General features: G+C 49.0%; 2 protein-coding genes and 1 long non-coding RNA gene across 11 annotated transcripts in view; 2 read left to right on the top strand and 1 right to left on the bottom strand.

The window, feature by feature from the left end:
• Positions 1–6,079, top strand: part of LOC131819272 (zinc finger protein 75A-like) — a 32,086-nt gene extending 26,007 nt beyond the window's left edge. For both annotated transcript variants that reach the window (XM_059154158.1, XM_059154159.1), the window contains one exon: positions 1,495–6,079. The gene's annotated coding sequence lies outside the window, so the exon portion shown is untranslated. The remainder of the gene's footprint in view (positions 1–1,494) is intronic.
• A 3,595-nt stretch (positions 6,080–9,674) lies between these two features.
• LOC131819289 (uncharacterized) lies at positions 9,675–11,670 on the bottom strand. The gene is made up of 2 exons (XR_009349124.1): positions 11,310–11,670; positions 9,675–9,949 (listed from the first exon to the last, which is right to left on the bottom strand). It is a non-coding gene; the product is annotated as an uncharacterized LOC131819289 (long non-coding RNA).
• An 8-nt stretch (positions 11,671–11,678) lies between these two features.
• LOC131819280 (zinc finger protein 75A-like) lies at positions 11,679–22,679 on the top strand. Of its 8 annotated transcripts, none has more exons than XM_059154184.1 (9): positions 11,679–11,838; positions 13,634–13,788; positions 14,087–14,244; positions 14,965–15,057; positions 15,532–15,658; positions 16,612–16,703; positions 16,973–17,099; positions 19,461–19,571; positions 19,754–22,679. In XM_059154184.1, the coding sequence occupies exons 4-9, from the start codon at positions 15,025–15,027 to the stop codon at positions 20,347–20,349; spliced, it is 1,086 nt and encodes a 361-aa protein (XP_059010167.1). In that variant the 5' UTR covers positions 11,679–11,838; positions 13,634–13,788; positions 14,087–14,244; positions 14,965–15,024; the 3' UTR covers positions 20,350–22,679. The 8 variants fall into 8 exon arrangements, with proteins under 8 accessions (XP_059010167.1, XP_059010171.1, XP_059010172.1 ...); XM_059154188.1 differs by having other exon boundaries at positions 11,679–12,418; positions 15,574–15,658; XM_059154189.1 differs by having other exon boundaries at positions 11,679–12,418; positions 17,015–17,099.
• Positions 22,680–23,932: the final 1,253 nt, after the last annotated feature.

Genomic DNA, 23,932 nt, shown 5'->3' with positions numbered 1-23,932 from the left:
AAGCATGCTTCTACCAAATAAGAGCTCTCCTTTGGCCATTTCAGGCTGGAGGCTGTAAAATCTTGTTAGGTGCCATGTCTTATCTCTGCTGTACTACGTACCTTTTACTCTGGTGCAAGGCACAGTGGCATATCTGGGAGGGTTGGTGGTAGTGGGTATGACATGCATCCTAAGCAATGCCTGCATATTCAGGGAAGGCCCAGACCTCTGACCCCTGGAACCACAAGACTAGTCTGATGGTAGTAACATGCAGTAGAAGGTGTGTCCCCTGAGGTCCCACAGAAAGGGTTGACCAGATTGCAGGAGTGAAAGACTAAAGTAAATTAACATTTTGGAATTGACTGAACCCAAATTCAAAATCCAGCTCCGTCACTGAATCTCTGACCACATCACCTAACCTATGATAGCACTGTGCATCGAGCCTCCCAGGAAACCCAGACTTTACTTGCAGTACTCTGTAAATCACAGACTTCTGCAAAAATTCCAGATGTGTCACTAGAATGGCCAAGTCCATGGAGCATATCTGAGCCACTGCCTCCATCTGCCACAACAGGGTTAGCTGCACTAAGTTCATGTTTGGAGGCCTGACCCCTGCCACAGGGACTTAGGTTACCTGCTAAGGTTCTGTGTTCTTCACAAGTAAAGATTTCTCCGTCCTTACTCTCTGCCAGGAAGCTAGATAAGGATGAGTACCAAGACTGGAGATGGGGGCAAAAACAGGGAATGCAGAGATTGGCACGTGATGAGGTCAGTGGAGAAGTGTGCACGCTCCTGCCCAGGGTCCCGGTATTCCCCAGCCGGTTCCTGCACTGGCTGGTAGGGTAGTCCCCTCACAGGAGAGGCCGAGAAGAGGTGGCCAGGAGAAGAAAGTTGGAGTTGGGCAGCTGGAGGGATCCAGCTCCCCTTTCAGCTGCGAGCACCCAACTGCCATCTTAGACTGAGGAACCACAACAGATATCTTTGAAGGGGGGGGTGACCTTGGCTTTGGCCGTCATCTTTGGGTTGTGAGAATCTTGAGGATCTTGCCCGCAGGAGTGGTTAGTAAATCACAAGTGCCCACTGAGATTCTATCAATTAGTTAAAATGTTTCCGTGAGGGAGGGAATTACAGAAACCATTTGGTGAGTGCCAGGATTTCATACACAGGAGGGAAAACTGGCTTCTTAATAAACATGTGACGGGCTGAACCAAACCAGGAGGCTGTTCTGTACCAGAGAAGAGAGCTATAGGCCTGAAGGTGTTCCCTGCTATGCACCTACTTCAGATTCCTCCTCCAGGGGCCAGTGCAGTGGTGAGGCTGTGGGAGTCCATGGGAGGTAGGCAGAAAGGTACCCGACATAGTGAGCACAGGGAGCAGCTAGTCCCTGTGGGGTGGCGGAAACACAGCAAAAGGTTGGATTAATCAGGACTTGGAAGAGAGGCCCTGTAGAGCTGGGTCCCATCTTGGGGTTTTGGATCCGGTGGTACTGTCCGACTGGTGCTTGTGTTCCTCTAGGTCCGGTGAGGTGATTCTGGAAGATGGGGTGTCCGCTTCATTGACGGTATTGTATGCGGCTGCTAAAGAACCTGGTATAGCAGAGAACGAGGAAATACCAAATATTTCCTAATGGAATGAATAAATGAATGTGCTCTCCAGTTCCTACCTGTCTCCTCCAGACCATACAGGGCAGCTGACAGGCGAGCGCTGGGTTCTTCCTTTCTCTGCCCGGCAGACTGGGGCATGAAGCAGTTTGGAGCGGGGAGGCAGCCCCACTTCCAACAAGGCAAGCAGTCAGCAGTTGCCCCCAACTCCCTGGCAGCACCCGGGAGTGGGAGGAGCCTGCTGGAGAGGCTGCCTGGGTGCCACCGTTCCTTGTTGTTTCCACTGACTTCCGCAGGTTCCCTCATTAAGCAAATCCAGCTCCTTGACCAGGTATGCAAAGCCCTTCCCTGCGGATACAGCCTGGGCTCTGTCTCTCTTCCCCAACATGATGTCCGGTGAAGTCAGCTGTCCCGGGACAGGTCACAGTGAAACCCACCTGTTTGCCTTCACCCAGGCTCTGGAAAGATGCCATTTTTTCCTGCTGTGTAGAGCAGTGTTACGCCTGGGGCTCTGGGAACCAACCAGCATAGGCTGTCGTGGGGGTCCTGCTCGGGAACGATATGTGCAGGGAAATGTGGGTGCCTGGGCAAGGCTCAACTGGAGGAGACACTGACATGGATTCTTAGGACTTGCCTGCCTTCTCTTTCTTCCCTAAAACTAAAACTTTCCTTTATTGTTTTGAAGAAAAAAATTGTTCTTGCTTAATTCCTCAGAAAGACTGAAGCAGCCACCATGACACTTGCTTTCACCGTAATTCAAGAAAGTACTAACAGCTTGTGTGCACAGGCCAGGAACCAGGCGACATGCCCATCTCTGACCACGTTTAATCCGTGGAAATTTCACAGGTTAAATCTCTCTTCAGAAAAACAGGTTATAGGTTATTTCTTAGTACTCCACAATGCAGGTCATTCCTCCTGGACCCCTGTTTTCCTTACACCTCTGATGTCCCCCCACCCCGCCGTGAGCATGCAGCCCACCTCCGACCCAATTCTGCTGCTCCCCTCTACTCTGAGATTAAGTCACTTAGAGTAGTGGTACCCTGTAACTTAAGCTGTCCCTCCTGCTTTACTCTCTTTTCTGGGTGACTGGCGGACAGAGCAGTGACCTACTCTGAGGTAGACATGGCAGAGAGCAGGTGCCTAGGGGTCATTATTGGATTAGGATTCATGAAGGCCATTCCCTTCCAGATGTGCTTCCCATGAGCAGGGAAAAGGTCTTCTCTGACCTGCCCCAGAAACCGTTCCCAGGCCTCTAGCCACCCATTCTCTCTCCAGGACAAGGTTACCCTTGTTTCCTGGCAGGACTGTGGATCTGTGTGGAGGTCCACTGTGACACAGGACTGTGGGTCACAGGCACGCCTAGGAAGAGAGCTGGGCACATGTACTCGGATTCCTGTCCCTGCTGTGGTTCTTGAGATCCGCTTGTAAGTCTCCTGCCGAGCCAGGGACTCGATCACAGAAGCCTCCACAAGCCGATAGATGCTTCGGAAGACTCACACTAGGGGACTGATGTGTTGGTTTTCCTATATGCTCATAACCTGTGTCCCTTTTTGGGGTGTGCATGTGTCTTCTCTGTGTGCCCCTGATGGGGGGTGAGAACAGGGTTCTTGAGGACGCTTTTCTCACACCGAGAGCACTTGTAGGGCTTCTCCCCAGTGTGCATCTTCTGCTGGGCATGGACGAGGGAGCTGTTGTTGAAGCTTTTCCCACATGGGCACAGGGCTGGGGGCTCCGCCCGCTGTGGACTTGCCAGTGAGCACTGAACTGGGAGCTGTTGTTGCATCTCTTCCCACAGACGGTGCACTGATAAGGCTTCTCCCCGGTGTGGGTCCTCTGGTAGACAATGAGGCTGGAGCTCTGGTTGAAGCTTTTCCCACATTCCCCGCAGCCATAGAGGCACTATGGCTACCACTCTCTCCACTGTGTGCGTCCTTAGGTGCGCAGAGAGCTTGGAGCCCTCACTGAAGCCTTTCCTGCATTTGCCGCACTTGTGAGGCTCCTCTCCTGTGTGGACTCTGGTGCCGAATGAGGTAGGAACCTCGGCTAAAGCTTCTCCCACACTACTGGCACTTAAATGTTTTTCCCAGTTCGGGGAGTGGCTGGGGGCGACAGGGAGAGCCCTGAGAGTCGTCTCCCCCGCTCAGGAGACGTGCACAGGCCTTCTCCCCGGCCCAGGGTGCCTGCTGCCTCCTGTCCTGGGACGGGGGTCTCCCGCCCGCTCCCCTGGAGAACATGCATGTTGCCCTCCTGGCTCAGGCTCACCCTTCTGGTCTCTTCTGGGCTCAGAGTTTTCCCTAGACTTTCTCCACACGGCCTTCCTCACTTCTGCTTGCCCCGAGTCATCCATTTTCTTATTCTCTCTTTTAGCGTGTGTGTGTGTGTTTTATGTCAAGACCTGAGGGAACAGAAAGACCTGGGGCTGTGAAGAAAGAACAGGACAACGAGAAAAGTCGCAGTTAAAGCACCATAAGGGACAAATACATAAATGGAATTTTTTTTTTAAGATTTTATTTAGTTGACAGATGGAAATCTCAGGTAGGCAGAGAGGCAGGCATAGAGAGAGGGGGAAGCAGGCTCCCTGTTGAGCAGAGATTCCGATGCGGGGCTCGATCCCAGGACCCTGAGATCATGACGTGAGGCAAAGGCAGAGGCTTTAACCCACTGAGCCACCCAGGTGCCCCTGTAAATGGAATTCTTCATGGGATTCAGCCTTGTGCTAAGTAACATTCTAAGTGCATTTTCCAGTTTACTATGTTCACGGTCCAAACCCTGTGGTCATGAGGAAAAAACCTGGAGATCCCATGTACTGTTCTATGCTGTCTTTTTTTTTTTTTAAGTTCTTATTATTTATGAGAGAGAGAAAGCAAGTTATGTACACGGCGAGGGAGTGGGACAAACAGCTTCCACACTGAGCAGGGAGCTCGACATGGGGCTCAATCCTAGGACCCTGGGAGCATGACCTGAGCTGAGGCAGATGCTCAACCAGCTGAGCCACCCAGATACCCCCTAAATGTAATTTCTCCCAGGATTCAGCTTTTTGCTAAATACTAGCCTAGTTTCTTTCTCTGATTTTAGTATTTACAAACTCCTAATCCTGGTCTCACAGGAAAATCACCCCTAGATGCCACTACTGTCCTATACTACCCCTCTTTTTCATAGATTTTATTTATTTATTTTTGACACAGAGACAGTGTGTGCACAAGTAGGCAGAGCAGCAAGCAGGGGGAGAGGGAGAAGTACGTCCCCGTTGAGCAGGGATCCTGATGCGGGACTCGATCCCAGGACCCCAGGATCAGGACAGGAGCCAAGGCACACGCTTAACTGACTGAGCCACCCTGGCATCCCTATACTGTCTCTTTTTGGATGTTCAGACACGGTGACCCATCTGAGGCCAAGAGGCCAGCTCTGTTTGTGCCAGTCTGTCCCCAGGTCTCACCTCCACTGTCAACAGCCTCACCGCCAGCAGCTAAGTAGCAACAGGCTGCCCTGAGCTTGGCGGAAACGAGGGGAAAGCGTGCTGCAGGGATGCGGCCAACACACACTCCGGTCAGGACAGGAGGGCATTGCTGGAGCAGGAAGGAAGGGGAGAGAGTCCGGGCTGGAGGCCCACAGTGGTCTGAGGAAGCCGAGGACGGTAGCTGTAACGCCATGTGCTCTGTGAGAGAGGCCAGCGCAGGCGGACCTGGGCTGCGGAGGGGACGGGGAAAAGCCGCAACGCTGAGTGCCATCGGGGCTGTGGGCTCGCAGCAGTGGAGGCAGCGCCCTCTTGATGGCAGAGTGACAGCCTCTGCGGGGACTTCCCTGTCCCCTGGCTATCAGAGCCAAGAGTCCTACCTATTCCATATGGGAACAAGATCAGCATGTCCCGTCTCCTACCTTCCCAGCCAGTTTCCTGGAAGTCCCCTTCATCCCCGGCCACGCCGTCCGCCCAGGACCCTTCTCCAGTTGCTGTGGGCTTCCCGTTCTGCCAACTCAGCTCTCCGGATTCCGCAGCCCTTCCCTCGTGTCCGGGAACAGCACGGCTCGCCACCTTGGGTGCAGAGGCCCAGGAACTTGACCGAGCACCCACTGCCTCATGAAGGACACAAAGCTCCAGCACACGGCCCGCCCCCACCTCCCAGCACCTCGACCGCAGGCTGCTGAACTCGGCACAGGACAGCTCTGGGGCCCGCAGAATGCCCTGCTCCCAGAGACGTCCTGCCACCGCCCTGTAGGTTTTGCTGTGCTGACAAGTCCAAGTTCCTCATGAAGGGTCCCAGAGGATGGCCAGGAGGGTCTTGATCTCCTGTCACAAACGCATACACTTGGGCCCCACCTGCACCCACTGTATCTGAAGCTGGGGATGTGCTTGAACACGTCCCCTAGCGGAGTCTCAGAGCACCAGAGTGGGGACCACGGCCATAGCCAGTGGCCTCTGTGTGGTGAGAAGCTCCTTCCAGCAGATTGTTGGTATAATAGCTGTTTATTTAAAAAAACAAAAACAAAAAAACAAAAAACAACGAACTGCTTCATTCTAAAGCTGTATATGCAAATTACAGAAAAAAACATGTTTCATACGGGGTGGGGGAGGCTTTAAGCCCCACCACCCAAAGATGACCCTCGTCCTCCTAAAAATACCACAGTAACTCAAGCCTTTCATTTCCCCCAGGCCAGCATAATATACACTGTCCCAGAAATCCATCTGCAGGAATTCTAGTATGGAAGTGGTTCATTCTGTGAACGTATTAACGGAACTTCAGGGAACACACACAAGTCTGATCGGGAGGAGCTTCCAGTGCGAGGGATCTAAGCCTGAAGCCAGGGTGAGCAGCAGGAGCGGGCCTTGGCACGCGGTAAGTCCTGCCCCTTCACATTCAACCCCACAGCCTCAGCAACCACACACCAGACGGCAGGGACGTTCCCAAGGATTCTAAGAAAGTAAATACTGAGATTTATAATGATACACTGATTGTTTCATCTGCTTAGAAACACTACTGCAGATACACTTGTTTGACAATTTTCTGTTTCACGTAAACAGCATGAACAGGTCATGTTTTTCTGTAGGACTTGGATTAAATAAAGAGCTGGCTTTTAAAAGGGAGTAGGTGTGCCTGGCTGTCTTCAGTCAGAAGAGCATATGACTCTTGATCTTGTGGTTGTGCGTTCGAGCCTCGTATCAGGTGTCGAGATTACTTACATAAGTAAGATTTCTTTTTTTTTTTTTTAATTTTATTTATTTATTTGACAGAGATCACAAGTAGGCAGAGAGGCAGGCAGAGAGAGAGGGGGAAGCAGGCTCCCTGCTGAGCAGAGGGCTCGATTCCAGGACCCTGAGATCATGACCTGAGCCAAAGGCAGAGGCTTTAACCCACTGAGCCATCCAGGCACCCTGATTTTTTTTTTTTTAAGATATTATTCATTTGTGGGGCGCCTGGGTGGCTCAGTGGGTTGGGCCGCTGCCTTCGGCTCGGGTCATGATCTCGGAGTCCTGGGATCGAGTCCCGCATCGGGCTCTCTGCTCAGCGGAGAGCCTGCTTCCCTCTCTCTCTCTGGCAGCCTCTCCGTCTACTTGTGATTTCTCTCTGTCAAATTAATAAATAAAAAATCTTTAAAAAAAAAAAAAAAGATATTATTCATTTGTCAGAGCACAAGCGGGTGGAGAGGCAGAGAGAGAATCAGGCTGCCCACTGAGCAGGGAGCCCGATGCAGGGCTCCATCCCAAGCCTGGAATCATGACCTGAGCCAAACACACATGCTTTTTTTTTTTTTTTTTTTTTTTTAAAGATTTTATTTATTTGACACAGAGAGAGAAATCACAAGTAGGCAGAGAGGCAGGCAGAGAGAGAGAGGGGAGGAAGCAGGCTCCCTGCGGAGCAGAGAGCCCAACATGGGGCTCGATCCCAGGATCCTGGGATCATGACCTGAGCCGAAGGCAGAGGCTTTAACCCACTGAGCCACCCAGGGGCCCCCAAACACACATGCTTAACTGAGCCATCCAGGTGCCCCTAGGGGTGCTGGTCATACAATACTGTGAATATTTCCTCAGACACGCCCTGCGTGCCTCCTGTCCGAACCGCAGTCCCTGTCTAGCACGTCAGCTGCTCATTTCTGTCGAGCAGTTACCCAAAGTAGCTTTCTTTCTTCACCTGTCATCCGCTTCCCCATGGAGTGTGGCTCCTGCAGGCCAGGGACAACGCCTGTCACATTCACTGTGAAATCCCCAGTACGGGGCAGGCACTCAGAGCCCCCTGCGTCTGTTATGTCCCAAGCTTCTAACTGGCCCTTAGTGAGCGAGGGGTGGTAGGCAGAGGCGGCTGGCGTCCTGACGCGTGCTACCAACCTGCTCTGCTCCCTCTCCCCTCCGTTTCCTGCTCTGCCCGTCCCATCCCAGACAGGTTTCAGGTAACTCTTTTAACCCTGACATTCCTGTACCATCTCACTCCTGTGAAGAGCTTGGCTCTGAAATGGTGGTGGCCACGAGGGAGAGACCGGCCCCACAGAGAGAGGCCAAGGGAGCCAGGAGCAGGAGGACTATCAGATGTAGCGGCTCCCGCTGGTTACCGACCCAGTCTCTAACTCTGTCCACGTGCTACTGCTTGGCCTTCTCTGCTCCCTCCTAGCGGTTAGTAATTGTCCCGATGCCCTGGATCCTTCAGGAACTTCCTCAGCCTGGACCCTGATGTCCCCACCACACGGTTCTGCCTTCTCCACATTATGTCAACACCGCTCTTCCTCCCGCATCCCGAGGATACGTCTGTCTCCTCACTGGGGTCACGGGCATCTCCCGTTCCAGGCATGTAGTCTCTGCACCCAGCGAGCTGCTTCCTGTTGACTGCAGAGGGGCTCAGCCTACAGCGTCCCTCTGGCCCACACTCCTCCTTTACTCTGTGCCTCTCCCAGACTTGGGATTGGGATCTCAGTTGCCTTCTTCCCACAAACTCCTACAACCAAAGCCAAGTTCCTTTTCTTCTCCTGTGCCTCTCACAGCTCCCTTCTCCCAAAATGTACAAGATCATTACACTGATGACATGTCCGACCTAATCCCTAAGTGGACAGGTGCATACTTTGTGAAACTAGTCACTATTCCATACCGACCCCTTAATCCTGGCAGCAGGAGCAGCTCTAATGCAACTTTATGTAGTGAATAACACATGGCATCTGCCCTCAAGGAGACTTTCAGCAAGAGACACTGGATTTTAACTCACCAACTCTGAGGGTGAGGGATAGTTGTCCTTTCCCTGGCCTTCTGTTGGAAAGTATTCTGAGGTTTTACATTTGTATTAGGGACCTTAAACATAAACTGAATATATCCGTGTCTACGTTATTGCACCAAACGAGAAATTCTCCCCAAAGACGAAGGGCACGGACCACCCCAGGCCAGCTCATGGTTTCTGGTGGCAGACAGAGCGCTACTGTGCATTTCTCAGGTCGGCTCCTCTCCACTAAGCAGATCCCTGTGCTTCTCGCTCGGTTCTTCACAATGACACTCAGCAGGTCCTGAATGCCTGTCCTCACCTGCTGGCCAGATGCATTCTGTACATCCTCAACCAGAGCCACAGCTTCCTCGCCATTTCTAGACCCTGCTCCCTCATACACATCCTCATCTCAAGAGATTATGAAACAGAGAGCATCGTGAAAGAGTAGGATTGTGAATAGGGTGTGGAGCAAATACAGCCTAATATCAAGCAACAATAATTAAGGGAATTATTCTATGATAAGTAATATACATGGAAAAAGAAAAAAGAGAACTGGTTAGTCAGTAGCACCATTATTAACTCTAGCCGGTCACACGGCAACACCATTCAGCCCAACACGGCAGCTGTGTGGTATCTCGATATAAAGGCCAGGTCTTCCCTGTCATCGCTCCCCAGCTGTATGTTCATCATTTTTCAGCAGTGCTCAGGCAGGGGAACGTGATTTCAAAAGGAGTCTGGTGGGCTCCACAGCAAGGGAAAGGAACCCTGGCACAGGCTTCAGTCTATAAAAATCATTACTGGTCCTCTTTCATCGTTCCCCAGTTTGCGCTGCCTTCTTGCTTTCACGGGGTGTCTTTTCCCACTTTTCCTCCCCCAACCACCTCCACACCCAGGTTATGAATCAGGCCCGCCAGTACGCTGCAAGGGCACCACTGGCAGAACTTCATTTATTCGCTTTAGTAAGTTCCCAGCATATGCTCAGCCGTGGGCCCAGTGGTGAGGATCTCAATGCTAAGAGCATTACTGCACCCTGGAAAGAATTGCTTCTGAAGAAACTAAGTCTCTGCCTGACGCAGATTCCTAGGAAACGAGCCTGCTCTGAAACCTGTGCAAGTGACCTTCGCAGATGCTTCTCATCTCCCGTGTTTAACCCTTTGCTCTCACGGAGAAGGGATCAGCACAACAGGATTCCACCTAAAACCAAAAGTAATATAGTGACCCGGTACTGGTCTCCCATTTTCATTCCCACCTTCCCCTTACTTCTAGATGAACTGCCCTGGGAAAAAATCTCCACCGATGTTCCAGGATCTACTTTATTAAAAATGCAGTCTCAAGGCGCCTGGGTGGCTCAGTGGGTTAAGGCCTCTGCCTTCTGCTCAGGTCATGATCCCAGCGTCCTGGGTTCGAGCCCCGCATCAGGCTCTCTGCTCAGCAGGGAGCCTGCTTCCTCCTCTCTCTGCCTAGGCCTGTGATCTCTGCCTACCTGTGATCTCTGTCAAATTTAAAAAAAAAAAAAAAATGCAGTCTCTTCACCACCATGCGAGGCACCCGGTGAGAGGGCTACAAGAACTTATTTTCTCACTGTTGAGCCTCCCTCCAAATGTAGCCCGATCACTCTTAGTGAACACGTATCTCCTGGCTTTCCCTCTGCGTGGATGTGGCCCCACTCCATGGAGCGGACAGATCAGGTTCAAGGTCTTTTACCATTTCCCCAACCATAAGGCAAACTTCACTTCCTTGGACACCCGCCTTATGTCGCTCTCGGCCCGCAAGAACGACCGCAGACAAGGTGAGTGGCAAGCTTCTTTTATTACTAATGCTAATGGCGGCCGCGCCGCACCAAGCACTTACAGCAGTATTTATCCACGAAGTTCACCCGTTCTCGCCCCCCTATTTGGCCAATCATAACGCCGTGCACGCAATGTCCTTGTGGACCCTTATGTAACCATATACAGGACTCTATTGTTCTCTAGCGGTGATCATGCGTTTATCTCTTGGCTCCTGGTGCTGTGTGCGTCAGCCAGGAGCGCACCCACATCCTCCTAAACCAATCATTCTCAGTTCCTCAATCTTCAGGCACTCCCGTCTACGTGACTCCTTGCATCTGCTGGATGGCTCCCCACAGCCTTACTCAGCCTAGGCCTCCCCTCTTCCTAGCCTCCCTACTCCTGACGGTCACAAAAGTGCCCCAGTCCTTTGGCCAGATTCCTTGCAGCAAAGACTGCCCTGTGCCCTCCGGCCCTGGCTGCACGTAGTGGACCTAATAAGTAAGCTATTGCCTGGCGAAGGCTGACGCTGGGAGAGTCCTGGAGATTAGGAGACGCCCACAACCCGAAATGCCCGGATCCTGAAAGTAGGGTTCACGAACTCTGGCAGAGACTGCACGGACACAAGATGGAAAGGGGGTTCTCATCATCCAGGGAGCCTGCCATCGTGCACGGAGCGGGAGCCAAGACTGCAGGGGACCTAAATCCCGTACTAGGGGCCGAGCCGCGGCTCCCTGTCCCTGCCAAGGACACTACAGCTAGAACCCGTCACACCGGCTGGAACCTACCTCACTAGGAAAACGTGATCGTTGTGAGGGACACGCGGCCCAGAGGAGGGAACAAGCCCTCGGGGGCCGCCGATCCTGACCGGAACGAAAGCCCCGGGAAGGCCGAGGGCCCCGCGTGCGAAGGGGCGGCCATCCCCGCCGGGCTGGGCTCCGAGTACCGGCGCTGCACGAAGGCCACGTAGGCACTAGCCGGACGCGCAGTGCCTTCCGGTGCGGGACGCGAGGCGGCGACAGACGCTCGCCGAGCCGCCGGGAGGCCCCTCTAGGCCGCGGCAGGAACGGGACACTCGGTAGCATTAACTCTTTCGGACAGCCACGGCGGCATTGGAAGGAAAGCGGGTTTCCTCCGCGAGGGTGGGGCCCGCGTTGCGGCGGCTCGAAGCCCCTCCCCGGAAGGGCGTCAGTCTGCTTCCGGCCGGAGCGCGGTGTCTGGTGGGACCCGGGCAGGGACGCGGGCCAGATTAAGGCCGGTCTTGCGTGTGGCGGCTCCCGCCTGGGAGCATCGCGGGGCGAGGGCGGTGGCCTGCAGGTGAGCGGGTGGCAGGGGCAGCGGCGTGGACCCCGGAGCTCCCGAGGAGCCCCGGCCGCTGCGCGGTGGCGGAGGCTAGGCTGCCATTGTCCGTGCGCGGCGGTGGTTTCGGACCGGGCGGCCACAGGCTGACGGCCGGACCGGAGAGCCCCGCCGTCGGGTTCCGGAGACCATCCTGTTGTACGCCTTTGCGCAGACGGCGTCAGGGCCGCGGTGGCCAGTTTCCCGACTCGCTGGCCGGACTTTCCGCGGGCCGGGGGACCCGGGAGGTGCAGCTTCAGAGATGTCAGCCTCTGCTGGTGCCGGAGCGCGACAAGCGTCTGGGTGCCGGTTGAGCCGGCCGGGCAGCCGGCCGCCGGCCATTTGAGAACCTCGTGGCGTCCTGGCCGAATTTGGGAGCCGTTCGTGAGACCTCAGGCCAGGGAAGGCGAGATCCCGCGACTCTGCTCATTCTCGCCTCGAGGTCTAAATGAACGTCGAAGAGAGGGAAGGTGGGCCGAAGGCTCACCGTCGACAGCACCAACTCCCCTTCTCTCGTCCTTTGCGGCTTGGCCTTTGGATAAGCGTTTTGTAAGCCAAGGTCAGCTGTGATTTTTCTGGGTCAAGGAAAGAGGTTTATTTTTATTTTTAAGATTTTATTTATTTATTTGACAGACAGAGATCACAAGTAGGCAGAGAGGCAGGCAGAAAGAGAGGAGGAAGCAGGCTCTTAGCGGAGCGGACAGCCCGATGCGGTGCTCGATCCCAGGACCCTGGGATCATGACCTGAGCCGAAGGCAGAGGCTTTAACCCACTGAACCACCCAGGCGCCCCAAGGAAAGAGGTTTAAAAACACAGGGCTAGATCTTGTGCACGGTGCCCTTGATGGTGTTTACGGGGAAGTGTCAAACGAATGTGGAGCATCTAGTTACTGAACCCGGGTTTGCTGTCTTAGAATAGGACTGCTTTTTCCCTCATTACTTTCCTCCTCGTCTGGTGTCACTTCTGTGTCCCAGCTGTCCTGCCAGTATCCGTAGAGTGGAAAGGAGAATCTGGAATGTTCCACGCACTGAGGGTTTCATCTTCACAAGAGGATGAAGGGTCAGAGAAGTTGGACCCCCTTGCTAGAGACAGAAGACTGGGATGACACGTTCACATTTAAGAGGAACTCAGAATATTCCCTTGATCCTTCCTTGGCGTCAGGTAGCTGGGGTCGGAAGCACAACAGTGAAGTCTTTGGAGAATCCCCATGCCTCTTGCAGCCAGAGGGTGTAAATGGTCTCACTGCTAACCTTTCTTGAATCATTACTTTTGCAAACAAAGACCAAGTCCTCAGTGGGTATTTGTCTATCGATGAGCTATGCATTATTTCAAGTGGATAATCGAAGAAGAAAGGGTCTGGCAATGGATTCTTTAAAAGGAAAGGACGTGCCCCTTGGTGGCTCAGTGGGTTATGTGGCAGCATTTGGCTCAGGTTGTGATCTGGGGCTTCTGAGATGGAGCCCCATGTCAGGCTCCCTTTTTATCAGAGTGTATGCTGCTCCCTCTGTCCTTCCCCCTGCTGGCTCTTTCTCTCTCTCACTCAAATAAGTAAAATCTTCAAAAAAAAAAAAAAAAAAAAAAAGGAAAGGAAGGTAGATTTTTCTATTCATTTTTCTCCCCTTAGGAGTAGTGGACAGTAAAGTTCATATGACTTTCTTACTGATGTGTACTTTTTTTTCCTGTTCTCAGTGTTCATTTTTCTCCAGTTAGGAGTAGTGGATAGTAAAGTTCATGTGACTTTCTTACTGATGCGCATTTTTTGTCCTGTTCTCAGTGTTTTATGAAGAAGATCTGTTACTTAATTATATTCCTGACAATACATGGTCTCAGTTGCCATCATAGGTGGTAATGGGTGAAAACCCTAAAAGTATAAAACAGGAAACCACTTAGAGAGGCTTCTAAGTCAAGGAGAAAACCTGTCAAGACAGCGTGAGTATACATAGTCTATGCAACCCTGCTTGTCTGTGCTTTGCTGCATGCAAATGGGTGGGAGCCACTGGCTCAGAGCTAGCAGTTGCCACAACTTTTTTTGTTATGGTAATTGCCCCACATTTTGTAGTTAATACCTTGTGGGAAATTCGTGGTCCAATATCTCTGTTCATCTTTCAGTCATTTTTTTTAGTGTTTCATACTTCCTGCCATCTCTACTCAGGTTTTTTTCTTTTTCTATCACTTACCCCCTAACTAAACATAAGTTTTCTCATAATAGGTGATTATTTATTTGTAGGGTACAGTCGGGAGCTTGGAAAAGAGGCCGTGCTCTTCCAACTGGAGATGTCATAGGCTTCAAGACGAAGGCATGAGAGTCACTGCCAGTGGACGTGTCCCATGATGAATTTTGGAGTATACACCAGGGGCTGTGAGAACAACTGAGCTAGAATTCTCGTAAGGAAACTGAACTTGTATGTGAGACAGGGCAGAACATAATTACTAATTCCTAGGAACTGATAGGAATTTTTGCAATCAGAATGTTGTATTTTTTATGAGTTGAGAACTGTAGATCTGTAAATAGACATATAAACAATTACAATGGTTCCTGGGTGTTTATCGATAGAGTAGACCAGTTATGGGTGAAGTTGAACATTGGCCTGTGATACAGAGGTATCTATACCACTGAACTCCAGTAATAACACCATGAACTCTCCTTTAGAAAACTAAAGAGAATAGGAGCCATCTCATTCTCATAAAGTACAGAAGAAATTGAGATCAGAAATGGGTTATCAGTAACAGAATATGAATAGAACTGTGTCTAGGAAAAAAATAATGATAAAAGATCTTATCTTTTATTATGCACTGAGTTCCTTGAGTACTTCATTTTTAAATATGTATGACTTTTGCTTGATTGAGAACCATTTATTTCATGAGAGGAAACTAAAAAGGGTTTTTCTTTCAGTAAGTCACTCCTGAAAAACAGAGATCCTATTTTAGGTGTCAGTTGGTAATTTGGCTCTTCTTTGCAATGAGAAGGCTACTTTAAGACACCATACACAGTAGCAAATGTATACTGTCTCTGATGAAAAGATTGGTATTGTCTGTATTTTAGAAATAGAGTTAGATTGTTCATAGAAGTGAGAGAAATTTCTTCTGGCTCTTTTCTATTCACAGCTGTGCCTGTTCACCAGATCCTAGGCTTTTTCTGAGAAGGCAAACATCAAAGACTGGACAATGGCACCTGAACTCTTGTTGCCTGAGTCTCAGGTGAGCTGCGCGATCCAGCTGTTGAGGGCTGCCTTTCTCTGCTGCCCAGGACACACACTGCCCAGCTCACAGGCATGTTGGCCCCAGTGTTCTGCCTGGGGGACTGGGCACCTCCTAGGCTATTGATGATCCCTTGGTTTTCCTTTCTGCCTTCTCACTTAAAAGAAAAAAAAAAAAAAAAGTGGGGCATCTCAGTGGCTCAGTTGGTTGGATGTTTGCCTTTGGCTCAGGTCATGATCCCAAGGTCCTGGGATTGAGGCCCATGTGCTTTATTTACCCTTTCCATTTCCACCCCCTGCTCATGCTTTCTTTTGCTATCTCTCGTCCTCTGTCAAATAAATAAATTTTTAAAAAATTCTTTAAAATGAAGGGGGTGGCTATGAATTCTTTGAGTGCCCAGGGTCTACCATGGGCCAGATGGTAGAGCTGCTTCTGTAGTGCAAGTATCGAGCTGAAGCCCATTGTCTTCTTTAGAGCTTGTTGACATTTGAAGAAGTGGCCATGTATTTTTCCCAGGAAGAATGGGAGTTACTGGATCCCACTCAGAAGGCCCTCTACAGTGATGTAATGCGGGAAAACTATGAGACCGTCATCTCTCTAGGTAAAGACCCTCCCTCTCCCATTGGATAGAAGTAATCTGTCATGTTCTCTGCTTACTGGGAATGTACTCCCCTGAGAGGCTGTGTTCCGATAATGGCTTGTTTTTCAACTAGATGGTGTGTGGACAGGGGAAAGATGTATCCAGATCACCTGGGGTGCTTTCTCCAAGTGCACAAGGTCATTCCTTGTCCTAAAATTCTTGATCCCTTCCTTCCCTCCAAATCTGTTCCTTTTTTACCGTTCCTATCCCCATACAAGTTACCATCATTTATTCAAAATGTCACAGCAGAGAAATAGAGTCATCCTTAGCCATAATCTTGCCATCACAACCCACTAGTAATGCATCACTCTCCATTTGGCTACACCTTCGTAGTGCAGGCAGAGTGCAATCGTGTCTTGTCCTTTACTGTTTTAAAGTCCTCATCAAATCATGAAATTTCATGTAAATCTTTGGACGTCTTCTCACACATCCATATTCCTTACCGAGGTACCCAGGAGCCTATAAGATGTGACTGCTACTCACCTTCCTGCCTCGTCTTTCCATTGGTGTTTTTCTTCAGTTGTCTTTATTCCCAGTGATTTTTCTGTTGCTTGTACTCATCAAACTAACTTCTACCTTTCCGTTTCTATTGCTGGCACATTGAGCCTGAGTTCTACATTTTTAAACACCTCTAATTTTTGCCTAACTCAAAACACTTTACATAAGAAAAAGTAAGATTTCCTTTTATTGACTATATGAAAACTGAAGACAGTAAACTGGGGAATTGCTTTAGGGGTAATTACGTGCTCGATTCTTGTTTACTGTGACAGGGCCACCAGTTGGTATCACTTAACATTTGTGAATATGTCCCACATGTACTAAAGGAAACAGGATCTTCTGTGGTTTAGAAATGAGGTAAGGGTGTTCATAGACAAAAGTACGAGAAATTTTTGCTGGTTCTTTTCTATCCACAGCTGTCCCTGTTCACCACATCCTAGCCTTTTCTGAGAAGACAGACACCAAAGACTGGACAGTGGCACCTGAGCTCGTGTTGCCTGAGTCCCAGGTGAGCTGTGCGATCCAGCTATTAAGGGCTGTCTTTCCCTGCTGCCCAGGACACACACTGCCCAGCTCACAGGCATATCAGCCCCAGTGTTCTCCCTGGGGGACTGGCATCTCCTAGGCTTTTGATGATCCCTTGGTTTTTTCCTTTGTTGCTTTCTTACTTTAAAAAAAAAAAAAAAAAAAGAATGTGCTATTAATTCCTTGAGTGCCCAGATGGTAGAGCTGCTTCTGTAGTACAAGTACTGAGCTGAAGCCCATTGTCTTCTTTAGAGCTTGTTGACATTTGAAGAAGTGGCCATGTATTTTTCCCAGGAAGAATGGGAGTTACTGGATCCCACTCAGAAGGCCCTCTACAATGATGTAATGCGGGAAAACTATGAGACTGTCATCTCTCTAGGTAAAGACCCTCCCTCTCCCATTGGGTAGAAGTTGAGTAATCTGTCATGTTCTCTGCTTACTGGGAATGTACTCCCCTGAGAGGCTGTGTTCCGATAATGGCTTTTCAACTAGATGGTGTGTGGACAGGAGAAAGGTGGACAGGAGAAAGGTGTATCCAGTTCCCTTGGTTAGCTTTGTCCAGGTGCTCACTCCGTGTGCTATGTGGATGTCTTGATTTATTTTTTCTCCTTCCCCAAATCTGTTTTCATGGATCTCTCTTCTCAGTCAAGAGCTTTCACCCAGCAGCTACGAGGAAGGAACATGGGGTCATCCTTTACTGTGATCTCGCCCTCATACCGCGTGCTAATGCGTCACTGTCCTTCAGGCTTCATCACAGTGTAGCCCAAGCACAGCCATGCCTCATTTCCTGGTGCTGTTAGCGTCCTGGCTTAAACCCGCAGCGTGTGTAACTGCCTGACCTGGGCACTTTCTGACCGGTGGCCCTGCCTCCTGCTGTCGCACATTCTTTTCCACAGAGCAGCTGGAATCTTTTAAAAACCTGGTCAAGGGACGCCTGGGTGTCTCAGTTGGTTAAGCAGCTGCCTTCGGCTCAGGTCATGATCCCAGCGTCCTGGGATCCACATCGGGCTCCTTGCTCAGCAGGGAGCCTGCTTCTCCCTCTGCCTCTGCCTGCCATTCTGTCTGCCTGTGCTCGCTCTGTCTCCCTCTCTCTCTCTCTGACAAATAAATAAAATCTTTAAAACAAAAAAAATTTTAAAAACCTGGTCAAATCATGACATTTCCCATTGTAAACCATATGGTGAATTCTCACCACATTCTGAATAAAATCCGCACCTTCCTGAAGTGCTTCAGGTCCTCCGGGATCTGACCCCACTCCCCTCCCTTCCCTCACCTGCTGCCACTTATGCCCTCGCTCAGTCCCCTTGAGCCTCGCTGGTCTTTCTGTTTCTTGAAATTGCCATGGTCGTTTCTACTTTCCCCTTTCCTCTGCCTGGCGCACTTTTCTGCCCCATGGCGAAACTCACTTCTACATTCCTGCCGCAATTCCAGTTTTTCAAAGAGGCCTTCCCTACTACCTCCTCCGAAGAAGCTTCAGAGAAGCAGAATCTTAAAATGCTGGGTTGTCCTGCTTTAGTTTTCCACAGAATATTTGCTGTGTGCTGACAACTTCGTTTATTTATCACTGTTGAGCAAATGCCCATAAGATCAGGGCGCTTTAGGGGAGCCTGGATGGTTCAGTCGGTTAAGTGTCTGCCTTCGGTTCAGGTCATGATCTCAGGGTCCTGGGATCGAACCCTGCATTGGGCACCCTGCTCATCGAGGAGCCTGCTTCTCCCCGTCCCTCTGCCTATACCTTCTGCTGCTTGTGTGCTCTCTCTCTTTCTGTCAAATAAATAAAAATCTTTAAAAAAAAAAAGGATTTTTTTTAACATAAGGGTGCTTTGGCTTAGTTACCACTAACTATATTGTTAGCCCAAAGAGCGTTCCTGGCACATTCTATCCAGTCAGTACAGACTGACTGAACGACTGAGTGCTGAGTACTTCCACAGCTTGCTGGTGTATATTTAGAAAGGTTTCCTTAAGGAATTCTGGTATGTTTTTTCCATCTGGACAAGAACCAGTGAGCTATAGGAATGGGGGGAAATCTTTCCTAATCCAATATGTGGTGCACAAGAGCTAAGTAAAAAGCAGGGATCCCTGGGTGGCTCAGTTGGTTAAACCTTTGACTCTTGATTTTAGCTCAGGTCACAATCTTATGGGCCATTAGATTGAACCCTGTGTCAGGCTCCACAGGCGGAGGGGAGTCTGCTTAGAGATTCTCTTCCTTTTCCCCTCCCCCGATTTGTGCACTTGTGCACCTGTCTGTTCACTCTCTCTATAAAAATAAAATATATTCTTTTTAAAAAAGAGCTAAATACAAAGCTACTGTTACTGTGACAGGAACCATTAGTGCATACTACATGCAGCCCACTGATGTTCACCTTGCTTAGCTAGACTTGGGCTAGTCCTAAGGAACTAATAGGGCTAACCTACATTCCTTGTAGACTCTGGGGTTTGGTTCAGCCTTGTTGAATATAGGGTAATCTTGTTGACAGGGCACTGTAGAGAAGTTCCCATGCCCTTTATCATCTCCATGGATCCAGCTTAGGTTTATTTTCACTCTCCACTTTGTGTATCCACCCAGAAGTGCAGTATAGTATAAACCTGAAACCAGATAGTAGAGTCTACCCGTCTGACCGTTCGGGTAATGCACTGTAAACTGCTCTTTGCTTTTACTGAAATACTGTAGAGTTGGTGGACAATTATTGAGTGGCTAGTTGGGTTCCCAGTCCTTGACGTCCTTTTTTCCATTTCACAGCATTATTTGTGCTCCCCAAACCCAAAGTGATCTCCTGTCTAGAGCAAGGGGAAGAGCCATGGGTTCAAAGGCCCTTGGAGTTCAAGAACAGTTCTGGGGAGTTGCCTTCAGGTAAGTATACTGTGGGAAGAGAACAAATGTGCCTTGATAGCAACCTTTGCAGGATTTAATATTTAAAATTTAAAATTCTGCTTATCTGTACTTTGTAAGTCAGTAACTATTAGATTTTTCTCTCCATTCCTATAGTTTCACTTTGCCATACAGTTGGCTGATTGTTATGTTTATTCCCACAGGGTCAAAGGTCAAATCTGACACTGAAAACCATCAGCCTGTGTATCTTTCTGACTTAGAAATACAAGTGCCAGGAGACACAGTATCAAAAAAGACCCGAGTGAAAGTTCCCCAGAAAACAACAGGGAAAGAAAATCATGGTGATGCACATAGGATGGGGAAGTGGCATCGAGAGTTTCCGGTTAATCAAACAAAGGAGCTTTCAATTTGGGAAGAAGAGCTGCAGAGACTCATGGATCTTCACAAGAAAGCTCGCGCAGTAGAGAAGCCTTTTACATGCCAGGAGTGTAGGAAAAACTTCAGACTTACCTCTGATCTTACTAAACACAAAAAAATTCACACCGAAGTGAAGCCGTATAAATGTCAACATTGTGGTAAGAGCTTTAGAGGGAAATCAGATCTTAACAAACACATAACAATACACCAAGGAATAAAACCATATAAATGCTCTTGGTGTGGGAAAAGCTTCAGTCAAAATTCAAATCTCCGTACACATCAAAGAACTCACACTGGAGAGAAACCTTTTATGTGTTATGTATGTGGAAAGAAATTCAGTCAGAATTCCCACCTTAGTAAACACCGGAGAACCCATATGTAGCATAAGCATGAGAAAGTTTAGCAGGAATTCCAGCCTTCTTGCGTACCAGAAATACTACCACTGAACAGAAGGAAGCCTATCCAGCATCCTTAGTCTGAAGAAATTTTCCAAGTAGAGCTTAGCCCTGAGGTTTATGAAAAATATAAAGTTAAAAAGCATGAATAATTCATCATTGGAAAGTTTGGTGATAAAAACATGTTTCTCAGAAATGAATCAAGGTAGACTCTGCAGGGGACATGTTAGTTGTACTAATTACATTTTTACTAATAAATCAGGGAATTCCTAACAAGGTGTACAGGGAACATTCTGAGTACAGAATGTACTATTTCATGATTGTTCTGGCAATTAGCAAATTCAGCTTCAAATAGCAAATATACTCATGAATTAATCAGTCTTCTGTGATCATCGTTTGTTGGTTTTACATTGATCTTCCAGCCACGTTAAACACATGATGGAAACATTTGTAGCATGGGCTTCCAAAACAAGAAAGAATAACCTGCATGTTTAATTGGATACCATTGCCTTCATGTTATTAAGCTTACCAATTTCAAGAGTCCTATGGGGCAAAAAAGTTCTGTTATCAAGTTTTCCAAGAACCAAATTGGATTTTCTTCCTCTCCTTTGTCATTGGACACTGTTCCCCACATTGGATATCATTTGAGTTCCTTCTTGAACATTTTAGTTCTTGAATCCTTTTAGGGCCATTTTTATTATGATGAAATACTATTTACTTCACCACTAGGGAATCTTGCAGAAGAAGTAATAGTGCACTGACTTACACCTCTGACTGGTGGTGTTTGATAAAGGAAAATGCTAAGATCATATGCAAACGGGTTGGAATTTTTAGCCATGGATTACATATTATATGTAAAGAAGATTGTAATAAAAGAATCTAGACATTTTTCCCCCTCACAATGTCAACCATAAATATTAGCACCTGGGGTCTAAACGGAAATTTATGGAAGTTCAGTCAAATCAGGTTTTTGTTCATTGGCTTTTTAATTCGGTTTTTGTTTAGAAGAACAAAGAGGGTTGTTTCAAAACGAGTATGTGCTGCACGCAGGTTGTGGTTCAGTGGGCGTGGCAGAAGGTTGGGTTCCCAGAAGGAAAGTTTTGGGAATTGGTGCTGAGTGGTGGACAAGGACGGGTGAATCTGCATTCACGTTGGTTTTCTTACACTGTAAACTGGTGTGGAAACCGGCGGGGTCTCCCTGTGTCTGTTTTGTACACAGCATTTAAAAACAGCCTTGGGGGGTGAACGGTAGATGGCTGAACCCCTCTGTGGGCTGTGGATCTTCTTACTGTCTACAGCAGTGACTCCCATGTGCTCCTGGTAGAGCTTTTAGGTGGTGTCAGGAAGGGGGTTAAATGAGCTCCCGAACACCTCACAAACAATGAAATTAAGGCTCTGATGCAGGAACTTGTTCAAGACCCTGTTGCTCTGGGTCCGCTGGCTGTCAGCTGCGTCAGGGAGGCCCGAAGGCAGGATGAGCAGGATGTGCACGTTCTCCCTGCAGGGCTGGGCTGGATGACATTGTGCTGTGTCTACTGAGTTCTGAAACGTTCTTATGGCTTGATTGGTTCCCGAAACACGCATTGGGTTCCCTTTCCCCTGCTCCCCAGTGATATGCTGGGCAGACTGACCGCAGGGGGGAAGCACTTGTGTTTATGGCTGTTTTCAGCTCCTTAGGAGTCGAGCATGGCTGGTGGTGATAATGCTCCATTGGTTTGGTCCTTGGCTTCAATACATTACAGTGTAAGTCGCCTGAGCTGTGGGTCCGGTGCTCTCGGCAGGATTTTGTTTTCTTGCCCAAGATGAACTACGCCAAGTCTTCCTTAGGCACAGCCAGCTCTGAAGCTCTCGTCTGCATAGTTGTTACCCATGGCCTCGTCCTCAGGCTTTGGGTACCCTGTCTCATCCAGGCCACGTGCAGACATCTTCCTGGTGCTACATTCGTTCCGTCTCAGGGGAGCCTCTTACGTGCCCAGGCACTGTTTGGTCTAGACTGGGAATGCAGTAGTGGACAAAAAGAGCCAAAGACATGCGCTCGCAGGACTTGTATTCTCGTGAAGAGTGTGGAGAAGAGTGGCGATAGTTTGCTGCCTCTTGCAGTTAGGGTCATGAGATGGTTGTGGGTGATGGGTTGTGGGAAGCCCCACTTCTGGGCTGAAGCCTTTCTTTGTTGGTGCAAAACTCGATAGTGTCCTTTCTACAGAAATGGGCTGCAAAGTCAGAATAGTCTGGAGTGCTGAGCCCCCCATGTGGAGAGTCCCCCAGACCTGTGATGGACTTTACAGGAATGAGAAATAAACTTATATTGAACTACGGAGATGTTGGTGTTGTGTGTTTCCGCAGCGTGACCTGGCCAGTCTACATCGAGACAGCTGGGTTTTTTTTTTTTTTTAATTAACATATAATGTATTATTAGCCTCAGGGGTACAGGTCTGTGAATCATCAGGCTCATTTTACAGCACTCTCATAGCATATACCCTCCCTAATGTGCATAACCCAACCACCCTCTCCCTCCCCCTTCCCACCAGCAACCCTCAGTTTGTTTTGTGAGATTAAGAATCTCTTATGGTTTGTCTCCCTCCCGATCCCATCTTGTTTCATTTTTTCCTTCCCTACCTCCCAGACACTCCATGTTGACTCTCAAATTCCTCATATCAGGGAGGTCATGATAATTTATCTTTCTCTGATTGACTTATTTTGCTCAACATAATACCCTCCAGTTCCATCCATGTTGTTGCAAATGGTAAGATTTCATTTCTTTTGATGGCTGCATAGTATTCCATTTGTGTGTGTGTGTGTGTGTGTGTGTGTGTAGGTGTAGGTGTAGTATACCACATCTTTATCCATTCATTTGTTGATGGACATCTAGGCTCTCTCCATAGTTTGGCTATTGTGGACATGCTGCTATAAACATTCAGATGTACATGCCCCTTTGGGTCACTACGTTTGTATCTTTAGGGTAAATACCCAATAGTGTGATTGCCGGGTTGCAGGATAGCTCTATATTCAACTTTTTGAGGAACTTCCATGCTGTTTTCCAGGGTGGTTGCACCAGCTTGCATTCCCACCAACAGTGTAGGAGGGTTCCCCTTTCTCCACATCCTTGCAAACATTTGTCTTTTCCTGACTTGTTAATTTTAGCCATTCTGACTGGTGTGAGGTAGTATCTCATTGTGGTTTTGATTTGTATTTCCCTGATGCCAAGTGACGTGGAACTCTTTTCCATGTGTTTGTTGGCCATCTGGATGTCTTTGCAGAAATGTCTGTTCGTGTCCTCTGCCCATTTCTTGATTGGATTATTTGTTCTTTGGGTGTTGATATAGATTTTGGATACTAGCCCTTTATCTGATATGTTGTTTGCAAATACCTTCTCCCATTTGAGACAGCTGTTCTACTAGAGCTCTGGTACCTTTCCTGGGTCAGTCTATGTGGACTTTGGCCCTCAGAAGGGGTCTGCCTTCCTGTAGATGCTGCACTGAGCTCATGTAACACTGATAGGCACACTGAGGAGCCTACAAGATGAGGTGATAGGAAAGGAGGACTGATTTTTTACCTGAGACGTCCCGCTTG

This window comes from Mustela lutreola, chromosome 17 (assembly GCF_030435805.1).
Source record: "Mustela lutreola isolate mMusLut2 chromosome 17, mMusLut2.pri, whole genome shotgun sequence".
Classification (NCBI taxonomy): domain Eukaryota; kingdom Metazoa; phylum Chordata; class Mammalia; order Carnivora; family Mustelidae; genus Mustela; species Mustela lutreola.
Note: the sequence above shows the minus strand (reverse complement) of the source record. Positions and strands in the feature narration are given on the sequence as shown.